The sequence below is a fragment of the Heterodontus francisci genome, chromosome 20 (genome assembly GCF_036365525.1).
Source record: "Heterodontus francisci isolate sHetFra1 chromosome 20, sHetFra1.hap1, whole genome shotgun sequence".
Classification (NCBI taxonomy): Eukaryota; Metazoa; Chordata; class Chondrichthyes; order Heterodontiformes; family Heterodontidae; genus Heterodontus; species Heterodontus francisci.
Window position 1 is genome coordinate 25,621,209 of NC_090390.1, and position 23,776 is coordinate 25,644,984.

Consider the following 23,776-nt stretch of genomic DNA (forward strand, 5'->3'; position numbering starts at 1 on the left):
AGGCCTACCATCGATGGCCATGTCTTCAATGCTCTGGGCCCGAAGCACTGGAATTCCCTCCCTGAAGCATTCTGCCTGTCTCTCCTTTAAGCTGTACCTTTCTATCTCTGTGACCAAGTATTTGGTCACTTGCCCCAATATCTCCTTATGTGGCTCAGTGTCCAGTTTTGTTTTATAGTGCTCCTGTGAAGTGCCTTGGAATGTTTTACTATGTTAAAAGCGCTATATTAATGCAAGTTTTTGTTGTTTTAAGGCTAAAGCTGGGGTGGGGAGTGAGGGTAGTTGTGTAAAACAGGCGGTAACAAAGGGTACAATGCCCATTATACACTCACTCACCAACAGAAAAAAATACCCCCACGATGTTTGGGACGGATGGCATCAGACTGGAGGAAATTGCAGAGCGAGAGCGGTGTGAGGCAATGGTGGGATTTGAAGAGGAGGGTGTTTTGAGAGGGATGGTAAAGTGCAATGTTAAGGTGGATCAGTGATGCACGACTGTACATAGTTTAGCTTCTTGCAGTAACTTACCTAGTTTTTTTTAAAAATAAAATGCCAGCAAAACACAGCTAGTTGTTGAATTCCTATTAACATGTATCAGTATTTACAGTGGGTCAATTGCTGAGCATTAGAATTGTATTTGGATGATCAATATCTGCGGGATTCCATGAGTTCACCAAAGAGCAGTGCAGCCTCTCCAATTTCTTAGTAATTAATTACATATCAGTATGAAACATTCAGGCAGCATCCTTTTCCAAACGATAAGTTCAGTCAGTGCTGACTAATGCAGCAAATATTTGCACTGTGGCTGGGACTTCGGAATACTCACAATGTGAGCTGCTGCCTTTTAAAACACCCTCTCCATGAGCCTGGCCCCCGACCCTTCTGAGCCTGTTGCTGTGGCGAGAGGCTCTTTTTGTAAAGTGGGATGGTATGGGTTGTGCTGCTCTGTGAATGAGCCACACCTCCCAACTTTTCATTTGCAAACTCTTAGCCGCATTCCGTTCTCTTGTCAGTGGCTTTCTGTTTTTTTTGTGTCTGCTGGGGGCTGTGTATTTACAGCAGGGATTCCGGTGGGCGGAAGGGAGCTGCTTTCTTGAAGGGAGCCCAGGTCGATCGTCCGGCGCTGGAGAAGCGGCTGATCGACTCCGGGAGTGATCGGGAGTTCCTGGGAGCACCGGAAGAGTTTACCGGTACAAGGAGATGGCTTCTCAAACGTGTAAGGGTCTTTTTAGGGCAGTATCTCCCCTCTAATGGACTTTTGATTGTGAAACGCCATTGATTGTGTTCATATTTTTTGGTGTATGTGATTTTGCAAAGTGTACCTGATTGCTGTCTAACTTTGTTCCTGACTCTCCAACTGTTTCAAAAGTGCCCATGTCCCCCTTTCTCAGTCTGCCAGACTGTGGGAGCTGGGGCTCTTGTCTGGCCACTAAGCCGATTTCCAAACGATCCAGCAGTGTGCAATGAGAAAGAAGTCCTCCCCCGCCTCATTCATCTTGTGTTTGTTGTAAGCTTCAGAAACAATGCAGGGATATGTGATCACGTTGGAGGACAGTGTTGGGGGCACTGGGAACATGCAGCAGGTTGATGGAAGGGCAGGTGTGGGGGGGACGGGGGTGGGGGGGCGATGGGGTGACTAGGCTGGCTGGTAGTTGAGCTAATTTGCTGTGGTTCTGCTGATATTTCGAAGCACCCAGCGTTTGAAGTGGTTTTAAAGGTGATCACCTTTCACATGACTTGAGAATTGGCTCCTTTTGGAGGAAAGGTTGTATGTTTCAGACTTTTCACCAGATTGTTGGTCTGTGGGTTTGGGTTGCCAACTCTCCAGGATTGCCTGGAGTCTTCAGGGATTATTGATGCATCTCCGGGACACTGCTCTGAGCAACAGCCAGGAGGAAAGTCATATGAGTATTAAAGAAAATGGTCTGTTGCTTTTTTTCATTTTCCTTGCGCAATTTTGTTTATTAATTATCAAAATATGGGAGACAGGAAGAAGGCAGTGTGACTGACAGTCAAGAATCATCCGTTTAGCTAACGATGAGTCCATTCACTTCCCAATTGATGTGGGAAGGCGGTGTGTCATGAGGTTGGGTGTATTTGACAGCCAATAGTGGGGGCGGGAGGCCATCTGATGAATCCTACAGGGATGTGCCCAGTCTTGGGGAGGTTTTACTGCAGCTGTACAGGATCTTGGTCAGACCACATCTGGAGTACTGTGCACACTTTTGGTCACCTTATTTGAAAAAGGATATAATTACATTAGAAACAGTTCAGAGAAGGTTCACCAGACTAATTCCGAGGATGAAGGGCTAATCTTATGAAGAAAGGTTGGGCCCAAACCTATTAAACTTTAGAAGAATGAGAGGTGATTGTATTGAAACATAGAAGATCCTAAGGGGACTTGATAGAGTGGATAGAGGGAGGATGTTTCTCTTGTGCGGGAGACTAGAACAAGGGAACACAGTTTAAGAACAAGAGGTCTCCTTTTTAACATGGAGATGAGGGGACATTTTTTCTCTCAGAGGGTTGTTAATCTGTTTCTTCCCCAGAAAGCTGTGTAGGCTGGGTCATTGAATTTATTCAAGGCTGAGTGAGATAGATTTTTGATAAACAAGAGATTCAAGGGTTATGGGGGGCAGACAGGAAAGTGGAGTTGAGACCACAACCAGATCAGCCATGATCTTATTGAATGGCAGAGCAGGCGCGAAGGCCTGAATGGTCTACTCCTGCTCCTAAGTCCTATGTTACTATGGGTTTTGGGTTGAGTTAATAGGTGCTGCTTTCCCTGAGTGAAATCTGACTCCTGTTAATTAGAAATCAGTCACCTTTGGGTAATGGTGTGAAAATGTTAGTGGTAGGAAGCCAGTCCTACAGGACCACTGGTTTAAAGCCCCTGTGATACAGGACCACTGGTTTAAAGCCCCTGTGATACAGGACCACTGGTTTAAAGGCCCTGTGATACAGGACCACTGGTTTAAAGCCCCTGCGATACAGGACCATTTGTTTAAAGCCCCTGTGATACAGGACCATTGGTTTAAAGCCCCTGTGATACAGGACCTCAGGTTTAAAGCCCCTGTGATACAGGACCTCAGGTTTAAAGCCCCTGTGATACAGGACCACTGGTTTAAAGCCCCTGTGATACAGGACCTCAGGTTTAAAGCCCCTGTGATACAGGACCTCAGGTTTAAAGCCTCTGTGATACAGGACCTCAGGTTTAAAGCCCCTGTGATACAGGACCACTGGTTTAAAGCCCCTGTGATACAGGACCTCAGGTTTAAAGCCTCTGTGATACAGGACCACTGGTTTAAAGCCCCTGTGATATAGGACCACTAGTTTAAAGCCCCTGTCATACAGGACCGCTGGTTTAAAGCCCGTGTGATACAGGACCACTGGTTGAAAGCCTCTGTGATACAGGACCACTGGTTTAAAGCCCCTGTGATACAGGACCACTGGTTTAAAGCCCCTGTGATACAGGACCACTGGTTTAAAGGCCCTGTGATACAGGACCACTGGTTTAAAGCCCCTGCGATACAGGACCATTTGTTTAAAGCCCCTGTGATACAGGACCATTGGTTTAAAGCCCCTGTGATACAGGACCTCAGGTTTAAAGCCCCTGTGATACAGGACCACTGGTTTAAAGCCTCTGTGATACAGGACCTCAGGTTTAAAGCCCCTGTGATACAGGACCTCAGGTTTAAAGCCTCTGTGATACAGGACCTCAGGTTTAAAGCCTCTGTGATACAGGACCTCAGGTTTAAAGCCCCTGTGATACAGGACCACTGGTTTAAAGCCCCTGTGATACAGGACCTCAGGTTTAAAGCCTCTGTGATACAGGACCACTGGTTTAAAGCCCCTGTGATATAGGACCACTAGTTTAAAGCCCCTGTCATACAGGACCGCTGGTTTAAAGCCCGTGTGATACAGGACCACTGGTTGAAAGCCTCTGTGATACAGGACCTCAGGGTTAAAGCCTCTGTGATACAGGACCACTGGTTTAAAGCCCCTGTGATACAGGATCTCAGGTTTAAAGCCCCTGTGATACAGGACCACTGGTTTAAAGCCCCTGTGACACAGGATCTCAGGTTTAAAGCCTCTGTGATACAGGACCGCTGGTTTAAAGCCCCTGTGATACAGGACCGCTGGTTTAAAGCCCCTGTAATACAGGACCGCTGGTTTAAAGCCCCTGTGATACAGGACCACTGGTTTAAAGCCTCTGTGATACAGGACCGCTGGTTTAAAGCCCCTTTGATACAGGACCTCAGCTTTAAGGCCTATGTGATACAGGACCACTGGTTTAAAGCCCCTGTGATATAGGACCACTAGTTTAAAGCCCCTGTCATACAGGACCGCTGGTTTAAAGCCCCTGTGATACAGGACCACTGGTTTAAAGCCCCTGTGATACAGGACCTCAGCTTTAAGGCCTATGTGATACAGGACCACTGGTTTAAAGCCCCTGTGATACAGGACCACTGGTTTAAAGCCCCTGTGATACAGGACCACTGGTTTAAAGCCCCTGTGATATAGGACCGCTAGTTTAAAGCCCCTGTGATATAGGACCACTGGTTTAAAGCCCCTGTGATACAGGACCACTGGTTTAAAGCCCCTGTGATACAGGACCACTGGTTTAAAGCCCCTGTGATACAGGACCACTGGTTTAAAGCCTCTGTGATACTGTACGCTGGTTTAAAGCCCCTGTGATACAGGACCTCAGCTTTAAGGCCTATGTGATACAGGACCACTGGTTTAAAGCCCCTGTGATATAGGACCGCTAGTTTAAAGCCCCTGTGATATAGGACCACTGGTTTAAAGCCCCTGTGATACAGGACTGCTAGTTTAAAACCCCTGTGATACAGGACCTCAGCTTTAAGGCCTATGTGATACAGGACTGCTGGTTTAAAGCCCCTGTGATACAGGACCACTGGTTTAAAGCCTCTGTGATACAGGACCACTGGTTTAAAGCCTCTGTGATACAGGACCGCTGGTTTAAAGCCCCTGTGATACAGGACCACTGGTTTAAAGCCTCTGTGATACAGGACCGCTGGTTTAAAGCCCCTGTGATACAAGACTACTGGTTTAAAGCCCCTGTGATACAGGACCGCTAGTTTAAAGCCCCTGTGATATAGGACCACTGGTTTAAAGCCCCTGTGATACAGGACCACTGGTTTAAAGCCCCTGTGATACAGGACCACTGGTTTAAAACCCCTGTGATACAGGACCGCTAGTTTACAGCCCCTGTGATACAGGACCACTGGTTTAAAGCCCCTGTAATATAGGACCACTGGTTTAAAACCCCTGTGATACAGGACCACTGGTTTAAAACCCCTGTGATACAGGACCACTGGTTTAAAACCCCTGTGATACAGGACCACTGGTGTAAAACCCCTGTGATACAGGACCACTGGTTTAAAGCCCCTGCGATACAGGACCTTTGGTTTAAAGCCCCTGCGATACAGGACCTCAGGTTTAAAGCCCCTGTGATACAGGACCTCAGGTTTAAAGCCCCTGTTATACAGGACCACTGGTTTAAAGCCTCTGTGATACAGGACCGCTGGTTTAAAGCCCCTGTGATACAGGACCTCAGCTTTAAAGCCCCTGTGATACAGGACCACTGGTTTAAAGCCCCTGTGATACAGGACCACTGGTTTAAAGCCCCTGTGATACAGGACCACTGGTTTAAAGCCCCTGTGATACAGGACCGCTAGTTTAAAGCCCCTGTGATACAGGACCCCTGGTTTAAAGCCCCTGTGATACAGGACTGCTAGTTTAAAACCCCTGTGATACAGGACCTCAGCTTTAAGGCCTATGTGATACAGGACCGCTGGTTTAAAGCCCCTGTGATACAGGACCACTGGTTTAAAGCCCCTGTGATACAGGACCACTGGTTTAAAGCCTCTGTGATACAGGACCGCTGGTTTAAAGCCCCTGTGATACAGGACCACTGGTTTAAAGCCCCTGTGATACAGGACCACTGCTTTAAAGCCTCTGTGATACAGGACCACTGGTTTAAAGCCTCTGTGATACAGGACCACTGGTTTAAAGCCCCTGTGATACAGGACCGCTGGTCTAAAGCCCCTGTGATACAGGACCACTGGTTTAAAGCCTCTGTGATACAGGACCACTGGTTTAAAGCCCCTGTGATACAGGACCACTGGTTTAAAGCCCCTGTGATATAGGACCGCTAGTTTAAAGCCCCTGTGATATAGGACCACTGGTTTAAAGCCCCTGTGATACAGGACCACTGGTTTAAAGCCCCTGTGATACAGGACTGCTGGTTTAAAGCCCCTGTGATACAGGACCACTGGTTTAAAGCCTCTGTGATACTGGACCGCTGGTTTAAAGCCCCTGTGATACAGGACCTCAGCTTTAAGGCCTATGTGATACAGGACCACTGGTTTAAAGCCCCTGTGATAGAGGACCGCTAGTTTAAAGCCCCTGTGATATAGGACCACTGGTTTAAAGCCCCTGTGATACAGGACTGCTAGTTTAAAACCCCTGTGATACAGGACCTCAGCTTTAAGGCCTATGTGATACAGGACTGCTGGTTTAAAGCCCCTGTGATACAGGACCACTGGTTTAAAGCCCCTGTGATACAGGACCACTGGTTTAAAGCCTCTGTGATACAGGACCGCTGGTTTAAAGCCCCTGTGATACAGGACCACTGGTTTAAAGCCCCTGTGATACAGGACCGCTAGTTTAAAGCCCCTGTGATATAGGACCACTGGTTTAAAGCCCCTGTGATACAGGACCGCTAGTTTAAAGCCCCTGTGATACAGGACCACCGGTTTAAAGCCCCTGTGATACAGGACCACCGGTTTAAAACCCCTGTGATACAGGACCGCTAGTTTACAGCCCCTGTGATACAGGACCACTGGTTTAAAGCCCCTGTGATACAGGACCACTGGTTTAAAACCCCTGTGATACAGGACCTCAGGTTTAAAACCCCTGTGATACAGGACCACTGGTTTAAAACCCCTGTGATACAGGACCACTGGTTTAAAACCCCTGTGATACAGGACCACTGGTTTAAAACCCCTGTGATACAGGACCACTGGTTTAAAACCCCTGTGATACAGGACCACTGGTTTAAAACCCCTGTGATACAGGACCACTGGTCTAAAGGCCCTGTGATACAGGACCACTGGTCTAAAGGCCCTGTGATACAGGACCACTGGTTTAAAACCCCTGTGATACAGGACCTCAGGTTTAAAGCCCCTGTGATACAGGACCTCAGGTTTAAAGCCCCTGTGATACAGGACCTCAGGTTTAAAGCCCCTGCGATACAGGACCACTGGTTTAAAGCCCCTGTGATACAGGACCACTGGTTTAAAGCCCCTGTGATACAGGACCACTGGTTTAAAGCCCCTGTGATACAGGACCACTGGTTTAAAGCCCCTGTGATACAGGACCACTGGTTTAAAGCCCCTGTGATACAGGACCTCAGGTTTAAAGCCCCTGCGATACAGGACCACTGGTTTAAAGCCCCTGTGATACAGGACCACTGGTTTAAAGCCCCTGTGATACAGGACCACTGGTTTAAAGCCCCTGTGATACAGGACCACTGGTTTAAAGCCCCTGTGATACAGGACCTCAGGTTTAAAGCCCCTGCGATACAGGACCACTGGTTTAAAGCCCCTGTGATACAGGACCACTGGTTTAAAGCCCCTGTGATACAGGACCACTGGTTTAAAGCCCCTGTGATACAGGACCACTGGTTTAAAGCCCCTGTGATACAGGACCACTGGTTTAAAGCCCCTGTGATACAGGACCGCTGGTTTAAAGCCCCTGTGATACAGGACCTCAGCTTTAAAGCCCCTGTGATACAGGACCACTGGTTTAAAGCCCCTGTGATACAGGACCACTGGTTTAAAGCCCCTGTGATACAGGACCACTGGTTTAAAGCCCCTGTGATACAGGACCACTGGTTTAAAGCCCCTGTGATACAGGACCGCTAGTTTAAAGCCCCTGTGATACAGGACCACTGGTTTAAAGCCCCTGTGATACAGGACTGCTAGTTTAAAACCCCTGTGATACAGGACCGCTGGTTTAAAGCCCCTGTGATACAGGACCACTGGTTTAAAGCCCCTGTGATACAGGACCACTGGTTTAAAGCCTCTGTGATACAGGACCGCTGGTTTAAAGCCCCTGTGATACAGGACCACTGGTTTAAAGCCCCTGTGATACAGGACCACTGGTTTAAAGCCTCTGTGATACAGGACCACTGGTTTAAAGCCTCTGTGATACAGGACCACTGGTTTAAAGCCCCTGTGATACAGGACCGCTGGTTTAAAGCCCCTGTGATACAGGACCACTGGTTTAAAGCCCCTGTGATACAGGACCACTTGTTTAAAGCCCCTGTGATACAGGACCACTGGTTTAAAGCCCCTGTGATACAGGACCTCAGGTTTAAAGCCCCTGTGATACAGGACCACCGGTTTAAAGCCCCTGTGATACAGGACCACCGGTTTAAAGCCCCTGTGATACAGGACCTCAGGTTTAAAGCCCCTGTGATACAGGACCACTAGTTTAAAACCCCTGTGATACAGGACCTCAGGTTTAAAGCCCCTGTGATACAGGACTGCTAGTTTAAAGCCCCTGTGATACAGGCCCACCGGTTTAAAGCCTCTGTGATACAGGACCACTGGTTTAAAGCCCCTGTGATACAGGCCCACCGGTTTAAAGCCTCTGTGATACAGGACCACCGGTTTAAAGCCCCTGTGATACAGGACCACCGGTTTAAAGCCCCTGTGATACAGGACCACCGGTTTAAAGCCCCTGTGATACAGGACCACCGGTTTAAAGCCCCTGTGATACAGGACCACCGGTTTAAAGCCCCTGTGATACAGGACCACTTGTTTAAAGCCCCTGTGATACAGGACCACTTGTTTCAAGCCCCTGTGATACAGGACCACTTGTTTCAAGCCCCTGTGATACAGGACCTCAGGTTTAAAGCCCCTGTGATACAGGACCACTGGTTTAAAGCCCCTGTGATACAGGACCGCTGGTTTAAAACCCCTGTGATACAGGACCGCTAGTTTAAAGCCCCTGTGATACAGGACCTCAGGTCTAAAGCCCGTGTGATACAGGACCACTTGTTTGAAGCCCCTGCAAATACAGGACCACTGGTTTGAAGCCCCTGTGATACCGGACCACTGGTTTAAATTCCTGTGATACAGAACCGCTGGTTTAATGTGCCAATGTATGTGCTTGTTAACAGGTGAAGATGCAATGACTGGTGATACAGATAAGTATCTTGGGCCACAGGATTTGAAAGAGTTAGGAGATGATTCACTGCCTGTGGAAGGAAACATGAGTTACATGGGTTTCAGCCTTGGAGCGCGATCTGCGAGGTAATGTAGTTCATACTGTTTCATTTTATTAGGTCGGCAGGACAGTGCTTGAGAATTCCCATTGAATCGTTTTTTTTTTAAAAAAGAGGGAAGAACTGTACTAACCTGTGAACTGTTAGTTCTCTAAATTCTGAAGTTCGTTTGGTTAAAGTGCAAATTTTGAACATTGCCTGATGCGTGAAAACCTATATCTGGATAAATGTAATGTAAATATGTATGATTATTATTAGAATACATTGGAAAAATAAGGCTGGTTTGGGGAGAGAACGTAGAGCTATAGTTTTTTTCAGTTTCTTTCATCATTCTATACTTGATAGACTTGGACAGATCACATAGCACAAAAATAAACTTTAAAAACCCTACAATTAAACTTGATGTTCCGTCAGTGTATTTTTTCAATTAGAAACTGTAAATCTACACTCCTTGGTATTTTCTTCTTAACTCATTTATTTACAGGTGAAAATGTTTTAAAACACACATTAAAACTACTAAATATTAATTTTAACAGTAGAAACATGAAAGAGGGTTTGTTCTTCACGGAGTCACGGCCTTTTAAACATTGGACCACCCACCCACCATGATAGGCCCCAATTTCTGCTCAGCCATAAAGGTCCGGGGTCTGTCCTCATTTTGACACTACGAGTTATCCATGGACCCTAACATTATTCAGATTCTACTCTGTTACTCACTGTTAGTGATCTTTAAATGTATTGTTTTGAATACTTATGTAATTTACACGCTCTAAGCAGCCAAAAGGTTAATTTGCATTTTTTCTCTCCCTGAAGTCTGTGTTTATCATTTCTAAAAAAATTTAACAAAACATAACCATGTGTTAACATAAATTCACTAGTTAAATGAACACAGCATTTGTGGTGTATTTACCGTGTCTGTATTACATAGGAAAAAGGTTAATAATAGCACAACAAACTGTTCCTAAACCACATGCCAGTTTAGACTGAGGAATCACATCCAGTGTCCAGATTGAAATGTTTCAAGCTTGAATACAAAATGTTTACCATAACAAAGCAGGTCCTCTCAACGTCCTTGAGTGATTTATCACTTTATGTTCTATTAAGGAACATAGGAACAAGAGGAGGCCATTCAGCCCCTCAAGCCTGTTCTGCCATTCATTTGGATCACTGGTGAGATGTATATTCACTCTACCTCTGCCTTGCTTCCATAACCGTTAATACCCGGCCGAACAAAAACCTAACAAACTTTTTTTTAATTGCTTTTCGGGGGAGAGAATTTCAGATTTCCACAGCCCTTTGTGTGAAGTACTGCTTCCTGACATCACCCCGAATGACCTGGTTCTAATTTTAAAGTTATGTCAGTTGTTCTGGACACCTCATAATTAATGAAAGCAAGCTATATCTTCCATCTTAATAAAGCAGAAAGCTGAGTTCCAGTTCAGTTCGTATGAGCAGATCATAGAAATCAAATTGAAGCTTTGGATTCTTGCTCTGTTTCAATTTTTGAGCCACAACCTGAGTTTCTTTTAAAATGTCAGACTGAACCTACCAGTGCATTAAGCCAGAAAGGGGCCATAATCTCAAGCATCTATTTGGAACCAGAAAAGCGATTTTGAGCTAACCTCATGTAGAAATAAATGCATTCTAGATTCTAGTCACGGATGATAACAGTTCATTCCCCATTGACCACTGGCTCATGTTGTGTTTCATTGTGTAACCTTTCCTTCGTAAACAACTGATGGGAGCGCCTGTGTGGGCCCTGTGACTGTCTATTCCCCAACTGTCAGCTTTGGCAATCCTATCTAAAACCTCCCAGGGAAACCAAAATAAATTTATGAATGAATGAAATATTAAGCTCTCTTTTGGCATAGCTAATTACTTTTGATAAATGTGTACACAAAATAAAATGTTTGCCTGATGTTTTAACACTAGATCTGTCTGAGATAGCCTGGTTCTCATAGAGTCATTTATGGCATAGAAGGAGGCCATTTGGCCCATTGAGTCTATGCTGGCTCTCCACGGAGCAGTCCAGTCAGTTCCACTCCCCTGATCTTCCTTCAACACGCATGGCCTGCATGTGTTTACATGTTAAGGATGATGCATTAAAAATTAAGCTGTTGTGAAGGACCTCCCTGCTTTGCAAAATGATGTGATGCCTGGTTAATTTATTCTGTTTGCCTGCTCCTTTTATCTTTTGAGGCTTGTTTAGTTTTCCAAACATTTCTGTACTTCTTGTGCTGCATGTGTAAATGCTCCTGAGACAAACTTCTGATGCGCCGAGTGAACTTTCTTTTTGGCACAAGACCTCCAGCATGCATCTGATATTTAACCCAATTAAAGCAGCATCCTCGGGTCCTTTCCCCTTTACTTTTATGGTCTGGTGTAAATGACGCTGATTCTGACTTAAGTGAAGGGCAACTTGTACCAAATGAAACAACTGCATTGAATCAAGTAAACAGTCTTGTTCTATTCACTCCCCAAACACAGAAGCTAGGTTTTCAAAATCCTAGGTTAGTGGTGTCCTTTTATCATAGGAATTTTATTTTGGCACACTGCTATGTCATTAACTCTCTAAGTTACTAAAGTTGTGTTTAAAGACATCCTAATCAGTTGTCAAGTTCTCCGTCAGCAATACTTTTAAATCAATGCCCTCAACAATCTAACATGTCAAATCGACACGATACCTCAAGCCGTTTGGGTAGATTTTATTCCTCCTTACCCCACCACCCCCCGCTATGTTTTCCTTAGGGGCAATAAAATAGAGCTATAGATTCACTAATATCCCTCGATCTATTTCAAGCAAATTGTTGCCACATATTCAAAGAAATAAGTTAGAAATAAAACTCTTTAGTAGATTTTGAAGAAGATGGCTTGTACAGATATTATTGCTTGAGTCATTGTGTGATTTTTTTTTCACAAGAAAGCACCTTTTGCTTTAAAGTGCTACATGACCAGCAGGGTTAATCATGGTATCTAATTCCTCACATTCCAGCATGCGTAGGGTTTGAATGCTGACTTTCTGATGGGCCCTGTCACCGCCACTGCGGTGAATTAGCACCACCAACATGTGGCGTCATCTAACTTCCTGCTCCTGCTTGCCTGTTCTCTTGATTATATTGTGCCAAGCCTATAAAAGTGGAGACTGAGGGGGAAAAGCTAACCCCAGAAAAAACTTAACTGCTGGGACTGTATGTTTTGGAGTCATTCCACCCCCATTAAACGGGATGGGAATTGGGGGCCTGTGGTTGCAGCATGACAAAGATCCAGGTTGTCAGGAGATATAGGGGTAGTTCTTTAGAACCAGCAAACAAATTGGTGGCTTATTCAATTCACACTGATGAGGTGCTCCCACAACCTGACCACATCACAACTGTGCTGGCAGTAATGAATTGGAAACACTTGTTATTTGAAAGCCTGGTTTTCATTTGTCCATTAAAAGAATGTTTGTGCCCGGAATGTAAAGTATTTTGCCTTTAAATGAAAATGCATTAATAAGTGTTAAATTTGTGTATCTAGTGGATTAATGCACCTGGTTTAATACAGACTGTTTTGACAAACTTTCTGACTGTCGTCTCTCAAATTAATGCTCCATACCTGTAGAGTGCACTTGCTGTGCAACTTGTTAACAAAATGTTTCTGAATGTTAAGCATTTAAAGGCAACACTGATTGAAATAGTATTCTGTGGGCCATGTAGATTAAAAAGGAAACCATAGATTTTGGACCACAGCACTATATTTATTACTTGTTTCTGCTTCTTCTGCTTCTTTAATCACTTCTATTTTCTCCTGTTTCCTTTTATTTCTGCACAATTTGTTTAAAAAGTCCTAAAATCAGGTAAGATAATATGAAGCTTTTACTTCTTTAGTGGCCATGCCTATTTCTGTTCCAGTTGGTAGTGATGTGATGCGTGTTTAGGTTTCTGAGTTGCTGCAGAAGTTAGCAAGTATCCCCTCCCCCTACCCCTCTCCCTCCCCAGTTAGCCTTGTAAGGATCAGTATCTAAGTTATGCAATGGCATGGCCTGTGATTGTTCTTGATAGCAAACTGTCTTTGTTCCTGATGCCGTATTGGAAGAACTGTCCCATGTAGACTTTTCCAGGAAGTGAGTAAATGTATGTTTTTGCACACTGGAGGTGGAAGTATACATTGCATAAAGGTGTCAACCGTGTTTATTGACTCAAATTTTCCACTGGGCCATATCATCCTGCCAGTCAATATGAGAAGTCTCCAGCTTGGCCTGGCCGTTGGGTCTGTGGTAATTTTATGATTTTAAGCGGTTTCAGATACATGTGATAAACAACTCATTAAATTATGACACTCTCAAATCACCTGGATCAAGGTGGAGGCTCCAGATTTGGCCCTTTGGAGTTTTGGATGCTACTTTGGTTACTAATGTGAGCAGTCATTGCTGGATATCTGTTTGGTGATGATCACGGGTCTGCCACACTTCAAGTTTTCCTCCTTTATTGTATACTTTTGCCAGCAACTACTTCATTTTAATTAGCAGCTATCAATACGCAGAGAACCACTTCTCCAAACTGCACACATGCCCTTACTTGGTTAACGTGCCACCCGCTCAAGTAAGAAAAAGACCAAGTGTCCGAAAAGGAAACCAAGATTTTTGTTTAATCATGCGATTACAGTGGGTAGGTGGGTCACTAGTGAAAAGTACCCTTAATGGAATATTAGGTCCACCACGTTGGATAAAATTAACATTTTGTGAAAAGGCAGTTACTAAGTTCATCAGTTTTCGATGATAGTAATCCTCCCCTTTCTTTTGAACAATTCGTGACTAAGAGTGCTATCTGAAAATAATGTAGCAAATCACAATTAGTTGAAAATCTGCAGTGTGGTGGTACAAACAGAGACAATGCTCTGTATAACAGAAAACATTCTGATCTTGTCTGGTTAACCATGGCCATTCAGCTTCTTCTTTCATTGGTGTCCTGTTAATTTTCACCATAATATTTCCAATGACAGCTGGTATATTTATTTGCCCATCAGGCCTACAGCATGCCATGTATTTGTGACTGCTAATAACCACTTGCAAGTTACTGTAGAGGTAGTGTAGTACATTGCTCTACTTCAACCACTAAACAGTCACTGCAGAAATCTTTGTGGAGCATTGCTGTAATAAAAGGACTCAAACTTTTTAATGCACAAGAGTAGACCCAACATGTCCTTTTGATCTAAATCCCACCGACTTGCCATTCCACCATATTCCTGAATCCTTTCTCTCTCCATGAACACATCCAGTTACCTCTTGAAGCCATTTATACTATTCGCTTGAATGGCCTTCACTAATTACTTGACAAATATAAAATAAGCGCTGTCTGACTTCTATTCTTGATCCTAACTTAATTTTTAACTTGTCTCCTGGTATGTGAACACCTCACGGTAGATCCAGTTTGTCTTGATTGATCCCTTAATCTTAAAAATTACAATTAGATATTACACAGTCTCCTCTTTTCTAAAGAATAGGCCCAACCTTTTTTAACCTTTCCTCACAATATAGATTGTTGGGTCTTTTTTTCATTCTTGGGATGTGAGCGGCACTGGCAAGTTTAGCATTTATTGCCCATCCCTAATAGCCTTTGAGAAGGTGGTAGTGAGCCGCCTTCTTGAGCCATGCAGTCCATCTGGTGTAGCTACACCAACAGTGCTGTTAGGGAAGGAGTTCTAAAATTGTGGCCCAGTGGCAGTGAAGGACTGGTGTTACAGTTCCAAGTCAGGATGGTCTGTGACTTGGAGGGGAAGTTGCAGGTTGTGATGTTCCCATGCGCCTGCTGCCTTTGTTCCTGTAGGTGGTAGAGGTTGCAGGTTTGGAAGGTGCTGTCGAAATGCCTTGGCGAGTTGTTGCAGTGCATCTTGTATATCGTACACACTGCTGCCATTATGCACCGGTGGTGGAACGGGTGCCAGTCAAGTGGGCTGCTTTGTCCTGGGTGGTATCGAGCTTCTTGAGTGTTGATGGAGCTGCACTCATCCAGGCAAGTGGAGAGTATTCCATCACATTCTTGACTTGTGTCTTGTAGTCAGGAGTTGAGTTGCTACAGTTTTATATGGCCGGTCTAGTTAAGTTTCTGGTCAGTGGTAACCCCCAGGATGTTGATGGTAGGGGTTTCAGTGATAATGCCATTGATTGTCATGGGGAGATGGTCATTGCCTGGCATCTATGTGGCGCAAATGTTACTTGCCACTTATCAGCTCAAGCCTGAGTGTTGTCCAGGTCTTGCTGCATGTGGGCACGGACTGCTTCTGTATCTGAGGAGTCCCGAATGGTAATGAACATTGTATAATCATCAGCGAACATCCCCACTTCTAATCATTGATGAAGCAGCTGAAGATGGAATTATCTTGATTGCTTTTGTCCCTTCTTGAGGGCAATGTTATCCTTCCTATTATTGGACGAGTATGTCTGCCTATTTTGCATTATGGGGTTTGGCTTTCTGCAACAACTGTAATATAACTTCTTTCTGTAAATGCAACAGTAACCATTATATTTGTTTGTTGCTGTCATGTCCTGGACGAGCTTTTGATTGTTTTACCCACAATAACTGTTCTATTCTGGAAAACCAGTTGGTGAAAGATGATACTGGACCTATTCTTTACTCAGTCTTACATTTAATTACAGAGTGAAACATTACAAGCATATACCTCCTAATACGACCACACCTCAGTTTCAATAAGTGTCTTTTTATATGTGCTCAAGTGAAACCCCAATTAATGCCCTCCACCTGCATATAATGAAAGACAATTGATGCACAATAAACAATAACCCCTAAATCTTTTTCATATTAGCAGAATGCAATTGTTCCATTGAACATATATTCCCAATTTTTTTTCTCTACTTGATTACTTTGCAGTTACTTAGCTTGAACTGTATCTGCTACCCACTGGCCCAGTTATTTAAAGAGTTTGAATCAATCTGAATTGGGTTGCAGTGTTTCTAATTATTTGCACTGGCTACTATTTCCATACAATGTGACAGTTTTCCTCAATATATCCCCCTATAGACGCATTAGCATACACCTTAAGAATAACTCTTAACTGTCCTGACTTTTAAGGTGAATTTTAACCCTGCCCCAAACTTTAAACCTTTTGTTGCTTACACCTTTTTGAAATTACCAGAGTTGAGGAATAAACCAAGTCTGAAGTGCTTTGTATCCCTTCTGGCGTGACACTTCTCAGTCAGAGGGATTAACTTCTTATTACTGAGTCAGAAGATAGGTTGGAATTTTGAGAGAGATTGTGACAGGGAAATAAGTGCATAATGGTGGTTTATGATTAGTTCCTCGCAAATCTGAACCAGTCTGAAGAGTTTCACAGGTTTTCTTTTGTGCAGTGGATATTGTGGTGTGAATTGTGCTATACACAAGTTATTACAAGTGACTGTGCCACAACGTTGCTCGTAGTGAGTTGGGTTATATGCTGATTTATAACTGCCAGAGTGTAATATCATATGGGCAGAAATTAGACATTGGCAGTAGGTCTTGCATCGGTCACCTGTCACACACACTGTCCGATATTCAGGTCTATTGAACACAACAGAACTGAATGTTGGGGAGATTTGTAACAGGTAGTAAGTGAGATTCCACCTGTATTGCCTTCCCACCCTGTCCAATTTCACTCCACATATATTGCAATTAGTTGACTATCGGCACAGTGGCGCAGTGGTTAGCACCGCAGCCTCACAGCTCCAGGGACCCGGGTTCGATTCCGGGTACTGCCTGTGTGGAGTTTGCAAGCTCTCCCTGTGTCTGCGTGGGTTTTCTCCGGGTGCTCCGGTTTCCTCCCACAAGCCAAAAGACTTACAGGTTGATAGGTAAATTGGCCATTATAAATTGTCACTAGTATAGGTAGGTGGTAGGGAAATATAGGGACAGGTGGGGATGTTTGGTAGGTATATGGGATTAGTGTAGGATTAGTATAAATGGGTGGTTGATGTTCGGCACAGACTCGGTGGGCCGAAGGGCCTGTTTCAGAGCTGTATCTCTAATCATGATATCATTGTAAATTTAAATAAAACCTCTCTTCCTCTCGTGTCTCTGCTTCTTTCCACTCAAATTATTTTTGTGCCATCCTCTCTGCCTTTGTTTTGCACTTTTTCTGTATACAACTTCTCTCACCGCCACTCTGACTCTACTCATTGTTTCAGTCTCACTCTCTCCGTTAGTCTGTCCTCCTTTCTGTCGTATCTTGTCCATGTCTGCAAGGTCCCACAAACAGCAATGAGATAAATGACCGAATCATCTGTTTTAGTGATACTGTTTGCGGAATAGATATTGGCCAGGGCCCGGGGAGAACTGCCCTGTTCATCCTCAAATACTGCCATAGGATCTTTATAGCAGAGGAAGAGAAGATGGAAAATGGAAGTGAAAGGGAACAGTAAACCAAAAAAGTAGGATGAGCAGATTAAAAAGAACGAGCACCCTGAGTAGCAACAGTTTAAAAAGAGGGCAGAGTCTCTGAGCAGCTATGAGTCTGTCAGTGGCACAGGAGAAAAAAAGCCCAGGATTTTACCTGCCCCAGGAGGCGAGCTGAGGTAGTGGGGGTTGGGGGGGGGGTGGGGTTGCAGGGAAAAATGGAGGGAGCGGTGTCGGATTGGCTCCCCGGTGCGGTCCCACAATCGAGACATTTTACCGATGGCGGGATCGGAAGTGGAGAGGCTGCTCACTCCATGGAGGTGGGCAACTAATTTCCATAATTAAGGGCCATTTTACGGAGCCATTGGCACTTTACCGACAGTGGGGTGACCCCTGCTGTGTGGGGAGTCCGGCAGTTAAATGGAGGTGGCTTTTTGGCAGCAGCCTGATGGGTGGGTGGTTTACTTGAACAAAGAGGGGTCTGCAGGCAGGGAAGGCAGTCCCGTGGCCCCAACAATTTCCCTGAAGGAGTTTCCCCTCCGACACTGAGCCCCATGATTTTTTAAAAATTTCTTTCATTACCTGGTGTAAGCAGCAGGTCTCCTGCATTTCTCAGCAGCACCCACCTTTCTTGGTGGTGCTACTGACGCCTCTGATTGGGTTGGCAGCATCAGATGTCTGCCCGCTGTCCTTAATAGGATAGCGGGCCCTCAGGTGGCCTTTTAGGGGACTGCCTGTTGTAAAATTGCTGAGTCAATGCCACTGCTGGTAAGTATGGGCCTGGGACCTGCTTTTTACTCTGTGCTGAGGTCCTGACTCCCCTTGTAAAATTCAGCCCAAAATCGCAGTGAAGTCAAAGCAGGAACCAAAGGGTGATGGGGGTAAGTTACAAGTAAATATTAAATTTAATCTACCAAAACTTAAAATAGCGTAAATAATTAGCTTAAAAAACTATAAGCTAAGTTGATTAAATACATAAAATGTAATTAATTCATAAAACAAGGTTAGTTAGGGATGGCAGTGAAGCAGGTTTGCCACAACTGATCGTGTGGGAGTTTGTGGAGAGCCTAGACAACCACATCTGCAATCAGTGTCTGGCACTCGAGCAACTTCAGCTCAGAGTTGTTGAGTTGGAGTTTGAGAAGAGGGGCGAGTTATTTGGACACTTTGATCCAGGAGGCAGTCATAGGTACATAGGCACAACATAGGTGCAGTTCTGGCTTGTGGTTGGGGACGGGAGGGTTTGACCTTGAGTCACGCAGTTTAATGAGATTAAGTCAAAATTAAAATCCAGAACCACACAGGTAATAAATAATCTCTGGATTGCTACCTGAGCCTTCTGCAAATTGGTACAGGAGACATAGACTAGAAGGTTAACTGTGTTGCTGAAAGAATGGCGTGGGAAATAGGGATTTCAGTACATTGGGCACTGGGCACCACTACTGAGGAAAGAGGGAGCAGTTCTGTTGGAACGGGATTCACTTCAAGTCTGGGCCCCATGTCCTGGTGAATCAAATAACTAGGGTGGTAGATCGGACTTTAAACTCGTGAAGGGTTGTGCGGGTTGGGAGGGTAGGAGGATTCAGGAAAGGGTAATTTCAAAAGCAGTGAAAGAAAGGTCAAGGCTGTACAGCAGAGCAGTGTTTTGGGTAAAAATAAGCAGAGTGGGTCAGGGAGCGATGAGAGCTTAAGAAGAGAATAGGGCATTCGTAAATAAGGTGACATGACAGAGCGAAAAAACTTAAAGCTAAAGGTACTATATCTGAATGTGTGAAGCATTAGCGACAAAATAGATGAATTAATAGCACAGATAGAAATAACTTGTTTGATCTAATAAGCATTACAGAGACGTGGTTGCAGAGTAACCAAGGTTGGGAACTAAATATTCCAGGATACTTGACTTTTAGAAGAGAAAGGCAAAATGGAAAAGGAGGATAGGTACCCCTAATAAAGGATGGGATAAAGACAGAAGAGAGAAGGGGTCTTAGTTCAGAAAATCAAGATGTAGAACCAGTTTGGGTAACGCTAAGAATCGACAGGGGCAGAAAATATTGGTGGGACTAGTGTATAGCACCCCCCACTCCCAACAGTAATTGTAGTATTGGGCAGTGTATAAACCAGGAAATTAGAGGTAACAAGAGTAATACAGTGATCATGTGGGACTTCAATCTTCATGTAGACTGGGAAAACCAAATTTGCAGTAATAGTGTGGAGGACGAGTTCATGGAATGCATTTGAGATAATTTTCTAGATCAGTATGTCAAGGAACCAACGAAGGAACAGGCTATTTTAGATCTAGTATTGTGTAATGTGACAGGGTTAATTAATAACAACAACAACAACTTATATTTATATAACATCTTTAACCTGATAAGACATCCCAAGATGCTTCACTGGAGCACGAGAAAACAAAATATGACACCAAACCACAAAAGGAGATGTTAGGTCAGATGACTAAAAGTTTGGTCAAAGAACTAGGTTTTAAGGAGTGCCTTAAAGGAGGAAAGTGGGGTAGAGAGGGGTCGGGAGGTAATTCCAGAGCTTAGGGCCTAGGCAACTCAAAGCACGGCCATCAGTGGTGGAGCGATTAAAATTGGGGATGCTCAAGAGCCCCGAAGTAGGTCAGTGCAGATATCTCAGTGGGTTGTGCACTGGAGATGACAGAGATATGGAGGGATTTGAAAACAAAGATGAGAATTTTAAAATCTAAAAGTTATTTGACCAGGCACTGATGTAGATCAGTGAGTACAGGGACTTGGTGCGAATTAGGACAGGGGCAGCAGAATTTTCTATGACCCCAAGTTTACAGAGGATAACGTGGAAGACCAACCAGGAGTGCATTGGAAAAGTCAAATCGAGAGGTGACAAAGGCATGAGTGAGGGTTTCAGCAGAAGATAAGGAGAGGTAGGGATGAAGTCAGGCGATCGGTTGTTTTAGTGATGGTGTGAATGAGGTCAGAAGCTCGTCTCGGGATCACATACCACACCAAGGTTGTGAACAATCTGTTTTTATGTCGTACGCTTGTCAGGGAACGGGATGGCGTCGGTACTAGGGGGACAGAGATTGGAGTGGGGGCGAAAAACAATGGCTTCAGTCTTCCCAGTATTTAATTGGAGGAAATTTCCAATCATCCAGGACTGGATGTCAGATAAGCGGTCTGATAATTTAGCTACAGTGGAGGAGTTGAGAGGTGGTGGTGAGGTAGAGCATACATGTGAGAACTAGGTTATTGGGGGTAGGGGAAATGTAGAGTTGAGGTTACAATAAGATCAGCCATGATCTTGAATTGCGGAGCAGACTTGAGGGGCCAAGTGGCCTACTCTTCCTCCTAATTTGTATGTTCGTATGTAATGCTGTACTTTTGTCACTGAGGGGCGTCATGCAGACGAGAAATAGGAGAGGGCCAAGGATAGCTCCTTGGGGGACACCAGAGGTAACGGTTTGGGAGCAGGAAGAGATGCCATTTCAAGTGATTCTCTGGCTATGAGTATATAGATAAGAATGGAGCCAGGTGAGAGCAGTCCCACCCAGCTGGATGACAGTGGAATGGAGTTGGTAGAGAATGGTGTAGTCAACTGTGTCAAAGGCTGCAGACAGGTCGAGAAGAAGGAGGAGGAGGAAAAGTTTATTACAGTCACATAGGATGTCATTTGTGACTTTGGTAAGAGCTGTTTTGGTACTGTGGCGGGGCTGTGGTACTGATTGGAGAGCTTCAAATATGGACTTCCAGGAAAGGTGGGCACGGATTTGTTGGGGTGCCAACTCATTCAAGGACTTGTAAATAACCTTGTCGTACAGGAGAACCTTTATAAAGCTCGGGTTAGGCCATAACTATAATATTTTGTTTACTTCTGGTCATCATACTTTAGGAAGGATGTGAGGGTCCTTGAGAAGATGCAGAGGAGATTTAGCAAAATAGTTCCGGGATGAGGGATTTTAGCTGCAGGATAGATTGGAGAAGCTGGGATTGTTCTCCTTGGAGCAAAGGAGATTGAGGGGAGATTTGATAGAGGCGTACAAGATTATGACAGGTTTAGATAAGGTAGACAAAGAAAAGCTGTTCCCATTAGCTGATCATGGGCACAGATTTAAGGTTTCGGGCAACAGATGCAAGGGGGATGTGAGGAAGAACTTTTTTTATGCAGCGAGTGGTAATGACCTGAAACTCGCTACCTATGAAGGTGGTAGAAGCGGAGACAATATGAATGATTTCAAAGGAAATTGGATGGACACTCAAGGGAAATAAACTTGCAGGGCTTCAGGGATAGAGTGAGGAAATGGGACTGAGAGCTAGCATGGATTCAATGCCGAGTGGCCTCTTCCTGTGCCATAATGACACTGAGTCTCTGGGGAAGAGTGATAAAATTTAAAATTGAGTTTGAGAGTGAGTAAGTTAAGTCCAAAACTTGGGTCTTAAATCTGAGCAAAGCAAACTAGAAAAGTTAAGGATAGTATTAGATTGAAAGAAAAGGCTTATAATGTTGTAAAGAATAGCAGTAAGCCTGAGGTTTGAGCGTGTTTTAGAAAAATTTGATAAAAAGGGAAAAATAGAACAAGCCTAAACTAGCCAGGAATATAAAAACAGATTGTAAGAGTTTTTACAAGTATTTAAAAAGGAGAGTAGCTGAAGTGAACGTTGGTCCCTTAGAGGCAGAGACAGGAGAAATTATTAACGGGAATGATGAAATGGCAGAGACATTGATCAAATATTTTGTGTCTGTCTTCACAGTAGAAGGTGCAAATTAGATAGCAGAAATAAAGGGTAACAAAGGGGCTAATAAGAGTGAGGAACTTAAGGTAATTAATATCAGAAGAGAAACATTTTGGAGAACTTAAGGGACTTAAATCTGACAAATCCTCAGGGCCTGATGGCCTATGTCCTAGGGTTCTAAAAGAGGTAGCTGCAGAGATAGTGGATGCGTTGATTATGATTTTCCAAAATTCCCCAGATTGTACAATGGTCCCAGCAGATTGGATGGTAGCTAATATAACATTGCTAGTCAAGAAAGGAGGGAGAGAGAAAACAGGGAACTACAGGCCTGTTAGCCTAACATCAGCCGTGGGGAAAATGCTGGAATCTAGTATTAAGGAGGTCTTAACAATGCACTTAAAAAATCATAGGATGATCAGAACAAGTCAGCATGGTTTTATGAAAGGGAAATTGTGTTTGACAAATTTATTAGAGTTTTTTTGAAGATGTAACTAGTAGGGTAGTTAAAGGGGAAACAGTAGATGTAGTAAACTTGGATTTTAAAAAGGCATTCGATAAGGTGCCATAGAAAAGTTTAATGCACAAGATAAGTTTGGGGTAATATATTTGCATAAATAGAGGGTTGGTTAACAGACAGGAGGCAAAGAGTAGGGATGAATGGGCATTGTCAAGTTGGGGGGGTGTCACTTGAAAATTTCAAAACTGAGTTTGATAGATTGTTGTTAGTTAAGGGTTTTAATGGTTACAAAACCAATGTGGGTGGGTGGATGATCAAACATGATCTAATTAAATGGTGGAACAGGCTCGAGTGACAGAATAACTTACTCCTGCTTCTATGACCTGATCATTTCTTTCATTGCTGTTTGTGGGAGTTTGCTGTGTGCAAACTGGCAGTTGTGTTTCCTGCATTACAACAGTGATTACACTTCAAAAGTTGCTCATTGCTTGTGGGACATCCTGAGGTCGTGAAACTCGCTATATAAAAGCGAGTTCTTTACTTAAGTTTATATAGGTTAACAAATCACAATTGAACAAAGAGCGTGACGGCACAGTGGCGCAGTGGTTAGCACCGCAGCCTCACAGCTCCAGCGACCCGAGTTCGATTCTGGGTATCGCCTGTGCGGAGTTTGCAAGTTCTCCCTGTGACCGCGTGGATTTTCGCCGGGTGCTCCGGTTTCCTCCCACAGCCAAAGACTTGCAGGTTGATAGGTAAATTGGCCATTATAAATTGCCCCTAGTGTAGGTGGTAGGGGGAAGGTGGGTATGGGATTAATGTAGGATTAGTATTAATGGGTGGTTGATGGTCGGCACAGACTTGGTGGGCCGAAGAGCCTGTTTCAGTGCTGTATCTAAATAAAGAAATAATAAATAAAAAAGAA

At 44.2% G+C, this 23,776-nt stretch overlaps 1 protein-coding gene across 1 annotated transcript in view; it reads left to right on the forward strand.

Annotated features, from left to right (window-relative positions):
• The window catches only part of ank3b (ankyrin 3b), a 439,316-nt gene that overhangs the window by 295,913 nt on the left and 119,627 nt on the right, over window positions 1–23,776 (forward strand). The window contains exon 24 of the mRNA XM_068052458.1: window positions 9,215–9,347. Coding sequence (XP_067908559.1) covers window positions 9,215–9,347 — 133 coding nt within the window. The remainder of the gene's footprint in view (window positions 1–9,214; window positions 9,348–23,776) is intronic.